This window comes from Azolla caroliniana, unplaced genomic scaffold, assembly GCF_043228905.1.
Source record: "Azolla caroliniana isolate FFs.n. ecotype wild unplaced genomic scaffold, voAzoCaro1.0.p SCAF_11, whole genome shotgun sequence".
Taxonomy (NCBI): Eukaryota; Viridiplantae; Streptophyta; class Polypodiopsida; order Salviniales; family Salviniaceae; genus Azolla; species Azolla caroliniana.
In genome coordinates, this window is record NW_028230446.1 from 2,602,538 (window position 1) to 2,619,359 (window position 16,822).

General features: G+C 42.1%; 1 protein-coding gene across 1 annotated transcript; it reads left to right on the forward strand.

Annotated features, from left to right (window-relative positions):
* Positions 1 to 14,698: 14,698 nt before the first annotated feature.
* On the forward strand, positions 14,699 to 16,605 carry LOC147857578 (putative aldo-keto reductase 2). Its single transcript, XM_087327903.1, has 5 exons — positions 14,699 to 14,965; positions 15,065 to 15,262; positions 15,555 to 15,727; positions 15,825 to 15,927; positions 16,021 to 16,605. Exons 1-5 carry the CDS (start codon positions 14,747 to 14,749, stop codon positions 16,360 to 16,362), a joined length of 1,035 nt encoding a protein of 344 aa, XP_087184029.1. The 5' UTR covers positions 14,699 to 14,746; the 3' UTR covers positions 16,363 to 16,605.
* The last annotated feature ends 217 nt before the right edge of the window (positions 16,606 to 16,822 follow it).

Genomic DNA, 16,822 nt, shown 5'->3' on the forward strand with positions numbered 1-16,822 from the left:
CGCATCCTAGTACGCACTAGAGACAACTTCGACTCCGACTCCACTCGACCCGGAATCCGCCAAACAAGAGGTAGAAGATGGAGACCGCTTCGAACACATGTTCCAAGAAAGTCCGATTACAGCAAGGCCTAGTGGGCCACAAGAGCCCCCACGTGACCCAAGCACGTTGCGGCCAAGTATGATCTTGGACAAAGGCAAAGGTAAGATGCCCGAATACAAAGTCGATCACCTCGACGATAGTGATTCGAATGTGTCGGCTCCCTCACTAGATAGTGAGTTCGGTGTACCCATCATGCGGACACTCGGAGCAAAGAAGGCGCTCACATCGACGAGTGAAAAACTTCGACGCTCATCTAGAGCAAAGAACCCCGTCACTCGGCTCGCCTACAACAAGTACATGGCCCATCACTATCCCTTCGCAATGAAGGTAGATGCTGAACAAGAGCCTAGGAGCTCCACCGAAACGGTTCGTAACCCACGATGGGTGGAAGTAGTTGACCTTCTCCCACACACTACAAGACTTTGTCACCGACTTGAGGGGGAGGACCCCAGATTGCCTCATAAAGACCGAAAAAAGCCGAAGGCCGGACGGAAGCACATGAAGCCGACGAAAGCCAAAGCGAATGTCGGACGCCTCACACTTGAGCTTGAGGGGGCGTGTTGAGAGATCAAGCTCAACTTAGTTTAGTTAGTTAGTCAACCATGTAACTTCATAGTTACCTAGATAGAATTTAGTTAGAAGTATTGACTATAACGCCTTAAATAGGACCTTGTACTTAAGTGGGATATTCTAGATCCTTCACTCCCAAGTACATTTAATATAAGACTTACACCCTTGTGCCTATATTCTCTTCACACATGTGCACCCTTGCACATGAGATCTATATATGCCTCATTGTGGGTATTTTTGTATTTGATGATGATAATGCTAATTTAATATAGAGTTACTCATCCCCCATCTTGTGTTGTTCATAAGTGTATCTCTCTCTCTCTCTCTCTCTCTCTCTCTCTCTCTCTTCCTCTCACACACATACACACACATATCACTTAATCTTTCACTTATCAACTAATCACATAATTAGGTACTAATTAACCCGTAGTTAATCACCTAATTATTAACAATAACAAAATTGGATTTGTCTTTTCTAACATATATATTTGGCTCATTGTTTAGACAATGATATCCAACTTTTATAAGAAAATAGTGTAGTTTGTGATACCATATGCGTGGAGATTGCTTAAGGCCATAAATAGATTTACGAAGTCGACAAACATGTGTTGGATGACTTGGATCTTCAAAAAATTGTGGTTGTTGTAAATAAAGTTTTTCATCTAAATCTCCATGAAGAAAAGCCGTTTGTACATCCAGGTGATGCAACTCTAGATCATGTTGAGCGGCAAGAGCAACGAGCATTCGAAAACCACATATTTTTAGCTTTGGACTAAATGCATCTTGAAAATCAATACCTGGTACTTGAGAAAATCCTCGAGCAACAACACAAGCCTTGAAGTGAATTGGATTACCATTACTATCTCGCTTTATGCGTAAGACTCATTTAGAACCAATTATTTGACGATCTTTTGGAGGCTTAATGAGGGTCCATGTACCATTTTTAATTAAAGCCTTCATTTCTTATTCCATAGCCTTTCTCCATTTGATAGAATCCGATCCGGAAAGTGTATCTTTGGCCAATAGATTTGTGTCATCACTAAGGGTTGGAATATCTTCTTCTTGTATATAAGCTTTTGAAGTTAAAATCGTTGCCGGCCACAACCGGTTTTGCATGTGCGGAATAATAGTCAATCTAATGGAAAGGAAAAAACAGAATACAGAAACTGAGAATGACACAGATTTTAACGTGGAAACTCGAACTGGGAAAAACCACGTGGAGTCCACAAACTCTGAAACAGAACAGTATGAGAGAAAGGAATACAATCAAAGATCTCAGAGGCAACGACCTCGAGATCCTGCTTCGCCAACTGGTGGCTATGGAGCTCACACTCGTTCACTCTCACAGTTATAGAGGCAACAACCTCGTCAACAGTAACTTTACAATAACACACTTATCTAACATGATTGCCCTAAGTATTTATATACTAATGTAACCTTTCGACTGTTTACAAACTTAGCCTTCCGTGTTGGCTATCTCCACGATTTCCGGTTTCAGCTGAGGCCTATCCGCCTTGGCTGAGTTGCTCATCAACACGGTTCTTCTCACTTCCCATCCAGAGGGACCTGTTTCCTAACAAAATCCCCCTTCACTCTGGCATGGGCTGTCTTACTAGTCTGATCCGCTTTCGACATGCATCCAGCTTGTCGGGTATTAGTACTTTGGTTAGCATATCTGACCCATTCTCGGTCGTGTGGATCTTTGTCAGCGCGAACTCTCGATCTTCTACTCGCTCCCGGATCCAGTGATACCTACGCTGGATGTGCTTCGTCCTAGAATGGTATGTTGCGTTCTTAGCGAGGTGGATGGCACTTTGACTGTCGCAATAGAGCCGGTATTCATCTTGCCTGATACCGAGCTCTCCGATGAAGTCCTTCATCCATAATATTTCCTTGCTGGCTTCAACAACCGCCATGTACTCCGCCACCGTGGTTGACAACGCAACCGTCTTCTGCAACCTCGACTGCCACGAAACAGCTCCCCTTGCATATGTCATTACATACCCGGATGTAGACCAGCTGGTATCCACATCAGCCGACATATCCGAATCGGTAAAACCGTCAAGTTGAGGTTTACCGAAGCCAAATCGGAGACACATATTCGAAGTGCCCTTCAAGTAACGGAGTATCCATTTGACCACGTTCTAGTGCTCCTTGCCGGGATTGCTCATAAACTGGCTCACCACTCCTACTACGTTGTCGTGAAGTACGAAAGCTTCACATTAAAAGTCTACAATAAGATAAATACGTAACTAAAATAACATTTTGATAATGTTTTATATATAAAGATAATATTAACAACACATATGATAATATTATATATATGTAAAGAAAAATAATATATATATATATATATTACACGAACAAGAGAGGACTTGAACCAATAACCCCACCCTATGACTTTCAAATCTTACCATTTACTCTATACTAATAATATATATAAAATAAAGGATTTGCTTCATGATATAAAAATGACGTTACATGTTGTAAATTCAATAATATTTGAGATACTCGAACCCACAACCTCATATACCACAGTCAACACACCTACCATTAGGCTAGGTCCTTTATTTTTAAAACTATATTTTCATGGTTATTCTTATGCCATATATTTTTTCATACATGAAAGCTCAAATGATCGAGATGCCTATCATGCATCACATGTAATGCATGAACGCCAAATGGCGATCATGCATCACATGCATTTCATGCACTACATGCATGACTTGTACCCTCCAATGCATCATATGCATGGGGGCACCTATTTAAATGGTGAAAGAGAAGATGAAAGGGGAGAAGTATGAGATATCAATCAAATATATATTACATAAGAGATACCATAAAATAGAGAAAGAAAGGAAGAAGTTCAACATAAAGGTGGAGCTCTCACTTGGCGATCGTGGTGGTCAACTCTCAACAAGAGAGAGGCGGTTTGAGGCTTATCTTCATCAAAATATTGAAGTGAAGATTGTTGTGGCCTACTATTAAGAAAGAGAAGATCGATTATCTTGTGAGACCAAGTTCGAAGGATCAACGACGCTTACAACCACTTTTGTAACTCTTTGATCAAAAAAAATTATAAATCTCTTTTATTCCTTCAAATATCATTCAATATCCTATCTTGTCATATCTTGTTGATCTCTATTTACTCTATCTCTACTCTTTCGTCTCTTCCGTCCATAATCCCAGTGATTCCTTCCTCACTTTCACAATATCTTTTGTCTATGCAACGCTACGCGTCTAGGCAAGCGACTTCACGACAACGTATCCAATATCCGGTCGAGTACACACCATTGTGTACATCAAGCTCCTGACGACAGAGGCATATGGAACCTTCATCATATCCGCCTTCTCTACTTTCTTCTTCGGGCTTTGCTCACCGGATAATCTGCAGTTTGCCGGGAGTGTTGATCCGACAGGTTTCTCTTGTAATATGTTGAACCACTGAAGCACCTTTGTCACGTATTTCTCCTGTGACAACCACAATTGCTTCTTTGACCGATCCCGGATGATGTGCATCCCCAGTATCTGTCTTGTCGGGCCCAAGTCTTTCATTGTGAAGGTTTGATTGAGGGCCTTCTTCAGCATCCGTATTTCAGCTTGGTCCCGTCCAACGATCAACATGTCGTCCACGTACAGAAGGAGTATCAGGAAGTTGCCTCCTTCGAACTTCTTCACAAACACGTAGTGATCGGTTTGCGTTTTGTGATACCCTTGGTCGGTCATGAAGGAGTCGAACTTCCGGTACCATTGTCGAGGAGCCTGCTTCAATCCGTACAGGCTCTTCTTCAACCGGCAAACCAAGTGCTCCTTCCCTTTCTCCACGAATCCTTCCGGTTGCTGCATGTAGATCTCCTCTTTGAGGTCACCGTGAAGGAATGTCGTCTTCACGTCCAACTGCTCTACCTTGAGGTCCATGCTTGACGCTATACTCAGCACCGTTCGGATGGAAGTCATCTTTACTACCGGGGCAAATATCTCGTTGAAGTCCACGCCCTTCTTCTGCTGGAACCCCTTCACCACGATCCTGGCTTTGTATCTCGAGGGGTTGCCGGCATCTCCCGGTTTCAACTTGTACACCCACTTGTTTCGGAGTGCCTGCTTTTCTTTCGGCAACTCCACCAATTCGTACGTATGGTTCTCATGCAGGGAATCCATCTCATCCTGCATGGCACTTAACCATTTGTGGCTATGGGCATCACTTTTAGCTTCCTCGAAGCTTTCTGGCTCCCCCTCATCGGTTAGCAACACATGCTCTGGATCCGGAAATCTCCGGGGGGGCCTTCTCTCTCTGAGAGGATATCTGCGTCCTTGGGCTTCGATAACCGGCTCCTTCATTTTCTCTTCATCCGAATCCGATTCTGGGTCTTGTCCGGTTTTGGTTTCACCTATTCCTTCTTCTTCAGCCGGTTTTGTCTCCTCATCGTCACCGGCCGGTTCATCGAGTGCTAACCGGCTTCTTGGTGGTTGGAACTGCATTTCATCAAATTGAAATTTTTCCTTACCGGTCGACTCGGAGTTCATTATCTTCTTCTCTGACTCCCAGTCGGCGAGCGTCTTGTCCTCCATGAAGATAATATCTCGACTCCGGAATACTTTCTGGTCGACCGGGTCCCACACTCGGTAGCTGAACTCATCGTCGCCGTAACCAAGGATCTAACTTTCCTCTCCGGTCCTTAGCTACATGCACGTACGCAAGACACCCGAATACCTTCAGATGCCGGTAGGACACTTCCTTACCGGTCCAGACTCTCTGCGACGTGTCTCCGTCCAAGGGTACTGAGGGTGATCTATTTATCACATATGTCGCCGTCGACAATGCCTCAGCCCAAAACATCTTGGGTAATTTTGCATGCGCCAACATACTCTGGACCCTCTCCATTATGGTCCGGTTCATCCTCTCGGCTAGCCCGTTTAGTTCTGGCGTCTTTTGCACAATAAATTCGAGTCGGATTCCCTTCGAGCGACAGTACTCCTCGAACTGCCCCCGGTATTTTCCTTCGTTATCTACTCGAACCGCCTTCAGCTTTCGGACAGTTTCTCTTTCCACTCTCGTGTGGAGCTCTTTGAAGACGGATAACACCTGATCCTTCGTCTTCAACGATGTGGCCCATAGCTTCCGGCTGTGGTCATCTATGAACGTCACGAAGTACTGCGATCCGGCATGTGACTTCGTGTCCACTTGACACACATCAGTATGCACCAACTCCACGATGTGGCCCATAGCTTCCGGCTGTAGTCATCTATGAACGTCACGAAGTACTGCGATCCGGCATGTGACTTCGTGTCCACTTGACACACATCAGTATGCACCAACTCCAGTGGTGCATTACGTCTCATCGGTGGCCTCGATCGAAAGGAGGTCTGGTTTTGTTTACCGGCCAGAAAATCAGTGCACTTCTCCAAGTGCACGTTCTTCACTGGAATGATGTTGACGACTGCAAGCCTCTTCATCCCCTTCTCTCTCATGTGACACATCCTCTTGTGCCACAGCTCACCGACAGTGTTAGATACTACGTTCACTTCCTCCGGACATAACCGGGCATTCATCAGGTACAGAGTGTTGACTTTCCGGGCCCGAGCCACAATCAGGCTCCCTTTGCTGAACTTCATAACACCGTTCTGATGCTACTCATGTATCCTTCACTGGAATGAGGTTGACGACTGCAAGCCTCTTCATCCCCTTCTCTCTCATGTGACACATCCTCTTGTGCCACAGCTCACCGGCAGTGTTAGATACTACGTTCACTTCCTCCGGACATAACCGGGCATTCATCAGGTACAGAGTGTTGACTTTCGGGGCTTGAGCCACAATCAGGCTCCCTTTGCTGAACTTCATAACACCGTTCTGGATGCTACTCATGTAGCCTTCATCATCTAACCGACCGGCTGATATTAGGTTCAATCGAACCTCCAGAACATGTCGAACATCCTTCAGCAGCATCTCGCATCCGGTTGATGTCGTCAACCACACATCTCCTATGCCGACAATTCGGCATGTACCTTCATTCCCCATCCGAACACGGCCGTGGTCACCGGCTGAGTAGGATGAGAAGCATTTTCTATCCGGGGTCAGGTGGAACGACGCTCTGGAATTGACCACCCACGTCATCTCGTCGTCGGCAAGGTTCAACTCACTCTCCTCAGTGATAAGCATTAGCTCCTCTTCGTTTGTCGTGATTGTCGTCGTTCCTTTCCGGTCCTGCCCTTGCCGATCCGAACCGTTTCGGTCCGATGACTTCTTCGAATCGGTACTGTCGATTTCCTTGTCTTTCCGGAAATGCCGACAATTCTTCTCGAAGTGCCCCGACTTCCCGCAGTAGAAGCAAGTAGGCCTCCCTCTTGACTTTGACCGTCCGGGGATTCCGATTCCTTTGTCTTCCACGTTCCAATTCGGAAAGGAGCGCTTTTGAGTCGGGGATCGGTTCCTTGTCCTTCCGACGCGCCTCCTCGTTCAGGATGCTTGTCTTCATCGTCTGCAAAGACAAGTTCTCTTCTTGGTAGGAGGTGCTGAGAGTAACCACCAAGTTCTCCCAGCTTTCCGGCAACATACACATCAACATGATTGCCTGCATTGCATCATCCAAGGGGAACTTGATCGCTGCAAGTTGATTTACATACCACATGAATGTGCTTACGTGTTCAACCATGCTCTCGCCGTCTCTGTATTCCAGGTTTACTATTTTCCTCATCAATGAGGTTCTGTTGAGCGCATTCTTCCTCTCATAAAGACCCGACAGCTTCTGCCATATCTCGTGGGCATTCATGTCGTTCGCCACGTGCTGAAGGACACTTACATCGACACACCGTCAGATAGTGGCCACGGCTTTCCTATTCAAAAGCTTCCAATCCGACTCCAATACCCCCTTTGGTTTTTTCGATCTATCGATTGGCTCGTACAGGTCTTTTACAATGAGAAGGTCTTCCATCTGAATCTTCCAGTCTACATAGTTCTGTCAATTTAGAACCATCATACTTGGGCAGCCACTCCCGCCTCCTTCCATTTTCTGTGTTGCTCACTCTGATACCAGTTTGAAGTTAAAATCGTTGCCGGCCACAACCAGTTTTGCGTGTGCGGAATAATAGTCAATCTAATGGAAAAGAAAACACAGAATACAGAAATTGAGAATGACACATATTTTAATGTGGAAACCCGAACTGGGAAAAACCACGTGGAGTCCACAAACTCCGAAACAGAACACTATGAGAGAAAGGAATACAATCAGAGATCTCAGAGGCAACGACCTCGAGATCCTGCTTCGCCAACTAGCGGCTATGGAGCTCACATGCTTCCACTCACACTCGTTCACTCTCACAGTTACAAAGGCAACAACCTCGTCAATAGTAACTTTACAATAACGCACTTATCTAATATGATTGCCCTAAGTACTTATATACTAATGTAACCTTTCGACTATTTACAAACTTAGCCTTCCGTGTTGGCTATCTCCACGATTTCCGATTTCGACCGAGGCCTATCCGCCTCGGCCGAGTTGCTCATCAACACGGTTCTTCTCACTTCCCATCCGGAGGGACCTGTTTCCTAACAGCTTCATGGTCCAAGTCCACAAAATGTGCTTCCATTTGATCAAGTTCTTTATTTTGAAATTCATGAGACATACACTCACCACCACCATCGGTTTGACGACTTTTAATCTTTGATGATATTTGCACTTCGAATCGAGCCTTGTATTCTTTGAATGCTTGATAAGCTTGAATTTTGTACTTGAGAAAATGCAAGATTGTAAATCTACTCAAGTCATCTATAAAGCTAATGAAATATTTGGCTCCACTAAGAGAAGGGGTTGGAAAAGGTCCACATAGATCACTATGTACTAATGCAAGAGTGGTAGAGGCTCTTGATCTATGCTTTAGAAAGGGTTTTTGGGGCATTTTCCCAAGGATACAACTTTCACACAAAGAGATGGGCTCGAAAGGTTCTTTTGGCAAACCATGGACTAGATTATTACATTGTAATGTTTTTCGAGCATTGAAATGCATATGGCCTACACAAAAATGCCAAAGAGAAGAGGGAGAATGTAGATTAGTTAAAGATATAGAGGATTGAATTGGGGTAGAGTGATGTGTTTCTAAAATAAGAGATGTAGGAATACATTTTATGGGATATAATCCTCCTTCTCGTTTGCAACAAGTTCTAATAAGTTCTCCATTTGTGGCTTTATGTTTAATAATAACATGGTTAGGATGAAACTCAATGATAGTACCATTTGTTGTTGCTTGACTAACCGATAACAAATGTTTGGTGATGCCTGGGACATAGAGAACTTCATTGATTGTGAAATGTCTTCCTCTTGTGACTTCAAAAGTAATATCACCCTTGCTAATAGCTTGTTTAGTCCCATTATTTCCAAATCTTACAATGATAGGGGGTTCAACTTCCTTATAATTACATAACCATTCTTTCCTATTAGTTAAGTGGTTAGCGGTACAAGTGTCGAGATACCATACGTCATTTACATTACTTGGATTTGGAATCATGGCGGAAAGTGATTCAATAATGAATGCTTGAAGAACATCGTCATACTTGTCACCATTTTGATATCCATCTCCTATGGTTTTATCATCATTCATCTCTTCTTCAACAAGATGGGCTTGCACACGCCTCCAAGGTTGATAGTTCTTGAAATTTGACTTTGCACGACAATCTTTTGTTGCATGATTAGAACGTTTGCATATTTTACAATAGGTGTTGTTAAACCACATTCCTCCTTGTTTAGTGTTTTGATTTTTCTTTATCCATGGCTTTGAGCTTTCTCCTCTTTGAGTGAATCTTCGGTTTTTGTATGCTACCATTGCCACAATTGGAGTTGAATTTGAAGACCTTTGTGAACGCATTGTTTCTTCCTGTCTAATATTTGCAAGAAGATCAATTAGAGTTGGACAATTTATAGAGTTTTGGGTGGTTCTGAAAATGGACCACGAGTGACGAAGAGCACCAAGAAGGAGAATCTTTTGTAATTTATCATGAATTTCTAATCTCGAAGATAACAAATCATCTAATTTCTTTTGCCATATTAATATAAATTCACCAACCGGTTGTTCATAATTCATTTTGTAATTAACAAGCGCTTGAAGTGTATGTGCTTGTTGGGCATCGTTTTTTGGTTCGTAGATAGTTTATAAATGCTTCCACATTTCATGAGCCGTCTCCATTTTTCACAATGTTTCTCTGGTGCCATCACTTACGTCCATTAGAATTTCCATTTTTGCACATAGGTCTTTTTCCTCATATTCTTCAAGTTCTTCGCCTTTTTCCAGTTTTGTTGATGATCTTGAAATTATATCCCATAATTTATTATATTTAAAAATTAATTCCAATCTTGCCTTCCATATTCGATAATTTCTCAATCGTAAATTTTCGCGTGTTGAGTTACGACGATGTCATAGATTGTGCCATTATTGCAGAGGGCTATCCGAATCCGCGCACGACAAAACACAAAATTGTCTTTCGTTATTTGACGATTTTGGACACTACGAATATGACTCCTTTTATATGCGTATAAGAGTTAAATTATGATAAGGGCATGTGTTGTAATTTTGGAAAGGCATAGACTATAGGTTATAACTCGTTTGGCTCTAATACCATGTAGGAAAAAAAAAAAGAGTAGATAGAAAGAAAAGGAAAAGAGAGAGAGAGAGAGAGAGAGAGAGAGAGAGAGAGAGAGAGAGATACTTGAGGGAAACAGAAAACGTATTGTATTAATAGAATGCCCTAATAGTTACAACGTTGGTGGTGGCTTTCTAAGACCACCACCGATATAGTTACGGTTCCCTTCTCATGAAGGAAACCGTATTCCTAAGAACTATTAACTATTAATATTTATTTATTTATTTTCATTTATTATTTTCCACAGAAATTTCCTCTTCCATTAGTTCATCATAATGTTAAACGAAGGGCATAATAATACAACACCACTGTGTTGGTACTTTGTAGAGTAACCATAAGTTTTTGAATGTTTCTGTATTATGGAGGGATATTTCAGTAATGTCTTAAAAACTTTGTGGTTATTAGTTAAGTACTTGGTTGTATTTTCCTTTAATTTAGTTTTAATTAAAAAATAAATCACTAAATTTGAGTACAAGTAAAACATATGTGATGGCTAATACCCATTGATGATTTGCGTGGCATGATCATCATATGCTATACATTATTACAATGAATAGAAGGACTTGATAGAGGCGTTTATGAACGCAATGGTGTTTTCAAGATTATGCCTTTCTTTTCTAGCCAACATAATTGGTGCATGTAATGACTGGTTAAAAACTTACTTCTGATATCTTTCTAGTGTCAAGGAATCAAACCTCAACCTTTACAAAGTTAGACTTGTTTAGTGATATAGTCCTTCGAATGTGTTAACATATGATACTTCACAACTATAGTTTATGCTTCTATTGTTAATTCTTAGTTTTGTGTTTGATCTATACTCATAGGGTATAAAATATAGCTAATATTACATCCCTGCGTTTGACCCTTCTAATGGAAGATAATTTAGTGTTATATTTCAATCTCTTCCATTGATATATATATTTTTCTTAAATTTAACAAATGATGTTTCTTTTGTGGAAACTCTCAAACTCCACTAAACAATGTTGTAGCTCACTTCCAATGTTATTGAGCTGATTAAATATCATATTGATATAACTGTCATGATCAAGACTTTGATAAATTGAGTAAGTAATGCCACCAAATGTCACAAACATAAACATTTAATGGTGTGTGTGGCAAAGTTGAAGGACTTGTCATGGGCTATCAAATGACAAAAAGGTCAAATGCTCAAATTATTCTATGTAGTGATATAGATGCCTCATAGTTAAGAATCTAGAACGATAAAAATCAATATGCATAAAAAGATATGAAGAATGAAAAGATATTACTTCAATTTGTTACAATAAATCGTTGTCCAAAGTAATGGTGGAGGACCAAATCTCACTAAAGACCAAAAATATCATATGGAGGCAATGATGCTAAAACAAACTAGACACATGGAACCAAGTCATGTGCATAGATATGAATGAACACACAAAGTCTAGTAATGGACAAGAAAGCTCTAAAGTCGTATAAAAGGTCTACGCTAGTGTTTTAAGGTTCTTTTTTTTCCATGAGTGGGTCGATTGAGTTTTTCCTTTCTTGTGAATCTTAGAGCTCAAGGATGGAGGAAATTTAAAGTTGGAAAGTTTACTTTGAAATCATGAGTTTTTAGAATTTATGAGGGTATGAGTGGTTAGGGGAGATTAATCTGATGAGATTTCATTGAAATACGAACCCGTGTCTCCTCCTAACTCACATTCAAACACCTTATTTGTAACTATGGGTCCCTACAACGACGCTTCATCTTTCTTACGCAATAGTGTCAAAGTAGGTAACCAGATATTGCTTTCAATTTGGTATGTGGACCGGCCAACTTATAACTTACCTATATTTGAACTTCTTTGAGTGGCACGAGTGCACGACGAGGGTCACATTCACAAATTCGAAATACAAGTTGTGAGAAAAATTTACAAGTTAGGATATTTGTAAGCTCCATGTTTTAAATTTTCACTTGAAGCATAAGCTACCGTTCTTTTTCAGCACAATGAACCATCGATTGAAGTATGGTACATTGGACGGTTCGAGGATCCCATCTTGATCTTCTCCTTGATTGGCTCAATCAACTTCGAGATGTGAGCTGTCAATACTGTGATCGACTTGATGTTCCATGGTACATGCGATACTATGAAAATCACCATTGGCTCCATAATGGTTAGGGTTTATGCACCCTAGCTCGCTTGGCGAGAAGGCAAAAGCCCTTCCATGGCTTTCGATCATCCTTCTAAAATTTTCTTCCTCCCTAACCAATAAGAACCCACCCCCACCAATCGGGATCTTTCATCGCGTCTCGTTGGTGAACAAGTGCCCTATGCCTTTTGGGTCCCACAAGCTAGGATCAACCCCTACCCCCTTCATCCGCTCCCAATTGTCATCACGCAATGGGGTTGCCACATGCTTGACCTTCTTATCCATGGTCTTGTAGTTCTTTTGTATCTTGAGTGTCCTTTCTTCCTTGATCAATTGCCCAAGCTCTTCGATGGTAGTATTCATGTCAATGGAGTTGACTAGGATAGCCTCATTCTAATTAAGGCCCAAAGAAACCCCTCTCTCCATCTCTTCGAGCGTGTTGTCAAATGAGACCGCCTGCAGAACACCACTAAGTTATAATGTCATCTTCTTCTAATAGATTACATTGTTTCAAATACTTCTCATGTCTCTTAGCAATAGCCTGATACATACAACTTAACCTAGTAAATTTACAAGCTCCATTTTCGGAGACCCAAAACTTCTTACTACTATCTCTAATAATATTACAAGTTTGCAAGGGCTTGGGTTGGCTTGGGCTATTGCGGCCCCATGCCTTAATAGCCCACATTAAAAACCCTCTCGGCTTTCACTGTTGAGGGTGTCTCGGTTCCGCTCATGATTGGGCCTTACGGTGAGGAACTGCACAGAATGTTTTCCGCCATGGCTCTTAAACCATCCACCGACCCATTGTCAAGCACCTTCATCTCCATACGAGACGCCGTGATGTAAGGCTCCTCCAAGATGAATGGGTGGGAGGACTTCTCCTCAACAAAGTAGTGTTGGTCTATCTCCATATCTCCTACCTTCATGCATACATTTGGACAAGCCCGATGATATCTTCCATCCATTTTTGGTATTGATCAACCATTTCCCCTTCTAACCCCTTCTTGTAGAAATCCATGGACATGAGGTTGATCTCGGATTTATGGTCGATCAATGCCACCACGAGTTCCTTAACGTCTCCAATCCGCAATTGTGTTTCCGTGGTCACTCTTGCCCAATGTGGCCTCATGCAGTGACTATACCCATAGCCTTCCTCGGTGGCCAACTCAATCACCATCACCAGATTACGCTTGCAGATATTGCGCCCTGTTCCGTCGAGAGCCACTTTCTCTTCACAAGGTTAATGATGGTATCGTGGAATTCCTTGGCAACACCAAGGACCTCCCATAATACTTTTTCGTTACAATACAAATGATGGTCAATGAATTCCAACTAGCTATCGAGGATCCTCTCCATCACCTTCTTCAAATTTGACACTTTCTCTATTTCTGAGCAAAGCTTAAAGCTTGGAGGCTTGCCCTTCTCTTTCCCCCTTTCTTTGCGTTTCTAGGCCAAGATGGCCTCCTCCTTCCTTTGCATCCCTCGGGTCTTGTACTTTCTTGAGGGGCGGACCCCTTCCTCATTCCCAACCCTCTTCTCTTTGACCTTCACCTTGTAATTTTGGCACACAATTTCTACTAAGCCCATCTTCTCCTCCACCGGGTCGTTCCACCTGGTCACCTCTTGAATGCTGTTCTTAGCTTGGTCCACCTCTTCTTTCTTGATCTTCACATGTGAGAGGCTCCCAAGGATAGCCGGCCAACACTCTAACTCCTCTTCTCAGCCCCTTGCTTCACTCCCTACTCGGATTCCGGCCGATGCCCACTCTTCCTCGTCCCCTTATTCTTCCATGATTGCACACCCCTTCTTGGCACTAATGCACCTGATTTTCCCACAGTTGGCGTGCCACATCACGACAACATAAACAAGAATGCGTAAAATACAATTCCATATAACTTACTTCATCTTGATCGAAATCACATTCATTCAATCTTATGCACGTACTTCATCTTGATCAAAATCACATTCATTCAATCCTACGAACGTATTGCATGGGTTTCGATGATCAAGGAGTCACTCAAATTGATGAGAACATGTAATGGGGACAACATTGGCAGGTGGACAAATTTTGGTTTTAGTATAAATTCCAGATGTTTTTTTGATGGTTCTCTTTTCGTCTTAGACAAACAAAATTGTGTTTGCTTGTGGCCCAAGTATTAGGGTTAGGGTCAAAGAAGCGTACAGTAACCAAATACTTGCTTATCACTCTTTGATAAGCTGCTGCATTTAATTGAGAAACTGCGCTGGGTTATATATAAATTTGTGAGTTGGGATCGATTGCTCCATACAAATACGAGAGAGGATTGAAAGAGTGATCGTGGACTGTAGCAGCAGCTATGGCCAATGTGGAGGTGGGCAGAGTGAAGCTTGGTTCCCAAGGTCTGCAGGTCTCAGAACAAGGGCTGGGCTGCATGGGCATGTCCGCCTTCTATGGACCCCCCAAACCCGAGCATGAGATGATTGAACTTATCCACCATGCCATCGACTCTGGCATCACATTCCTCGACACATCTGATTTGTATGGACCTTTCCTTAATGAGATCCTTCTGGGCAAGGTAGGGTTGCAGCTTGCTCTTAATATATCTTTCTCTTCATTTCACCATATCCAAGGTTTTTAGCTGTTTTTTTAGGTTATACACTTGTTATTGTAATAGGCTTTGAAAGGAAGAAGGCACCAGGTTCAACTTGCAACCAAATGTGGGGTCACTGTTGAGGATGGGAAGCCCCTGGTGCGAGGAGATCCTGCGAATGTGCGCTCGGCTTGTGAGGCGAGCCTGAAAAGGCTGGATGTGGATTACATTGACCTCTACTATCAGATCCGAATTGATAAAACCATTCCAATTGAAGTCACTGTAAGAAAGAAATCTGTTTGCTCAATGGGAGAATCCTTCCTCATGCATCCATCCTTTTTATAGTTTCAATAGGTGTACACATATCTTTGTTACCATACACATATACACATACAACATATACTATATATCTAGATATAATACAACATATAAATGTAAGTATAGATAGAGATATTAGTACAGGTATAAATCTAGATTTACAACTACATATACATACACACATACATGTACATGTGCATATGTCTTATATATATGTTGCTCACTATTGTATGCAACTGTTATGTATATGAACAAGGTTGGGGAAATGAAGAGGCTCGTAGAGGAAGGCAAGGTTAAGTATATTGGGCTCTCTGAGGCTTCTGCATCGACCATTCGAAGAGCCCATGCGGTGCATCCCATCACGGCTGTTCAACTTGAGTGGTCCTTGTGGTCTCGTGATGCAGAAAAAGACATAATTCCCACTTGTCGGTATGTCCTCCCTGACTGTCTTCTTCCCATCTTGAATGCATGAATTTCTAATAAGTATGTCACTGACAAAATAGTTTCCCTTTATGTCGATCACTAGAGAATTGGGTATTGGCATTGTAGCTTACAGCCCCTTAGGTCGAGGTTTCTTTTCGCTTGGAGCGAAACTTCTAGAGGGTCTTAGTGACACGGATTTCCGAAAGGTAGCCTCTTTGCGTTACACTATAATAGCTAATTTATGTGAAATGTATCCGATATGGGGATTTCTAATGCATTAGATTTTTGTTGAAGCGAAGATTGCACAGCCGAGGTTAGCGGGACAAAATTTGGACAAGAATGAAAAGCTATTCGTGGCATTACGTGAGATTGCATTGAGAAAGGGTTGCACCACGGGTCAACTCGCTCTTGCGTGGGTTCAACATCAAGGAGATGATGTTGTCGCTATCCCTGGCACTACCAAGCTCAAAAACTTTGATGAAAATGTGGGCTCACTGCGAGTCAAGCTCAGTAAAGAAGATATCATCGAGATCGAGTCACTCTTTGATATCGATGCCATAGCTGGAGACCGAAACGATCATATCTATATGTCGTACGTGAATTCCGACACACCTCCTCTTTCTTCTTGGCAAGCCCCATAGCCTGGGACAATGTTCCTTGCACATGGTTCATTTGTACATCTTCGCAAATCATCATTAGCCCATTGCATTAGAACCCAGCATATAGCTCAATAATGGTGAAATTTTCCTTTTCCATTAGTTCATCACAATGTTAAACAGGGGACATAATAATACAACACCACTTTGTTGGCTACTTTGTAGAGGAACCATAAGTTTTTGAATGTTTCTGTATTATAGAGGGATATTTCAGTATTGTCTTAAAAACTAGGAGCCGATTGGGATGAGAGTCGGCTGAGTGCCAAATAGGCTGAATCCGCTGACAGCCAATTAACGACCAAGAGTCGATCATTAATAATCGGCTCAGGACTAAAGAGTAATAAGTTATAATTATTTATAACTATATACCTATACATATGTATGAGGGGGGGTTTGTGGAAATTAAAGACAAACTCAAGGGTCTTTTTAGAGTTTTCCCAACTAT

Bases quoted from the DNA above. Each gene is read 5' to 3' on its own strand.
- LOC147857578 (XM_087327903.1), top strand. From the start codon at position 14,747: ATGGCCAATGTGGAGGTGGGCAGAGTGAAGCTTGGTTCCCAAGGTCTG. The intron at 14,966-15,064 runs GTAGGGTTGCAG...TTATTGTAATAG, and splicing joins ATGAGATCCTTCTGGGCAAG to GCTTTGAAAGGAAGAAGGCA. The intron at 15,263-15,554 runs GTAAGAAAGAAA...TATATGAACAAG, and splicing joins CCATTCCAATTGAAGTCACT to GTTGGGGAAATGAAGAGGCT.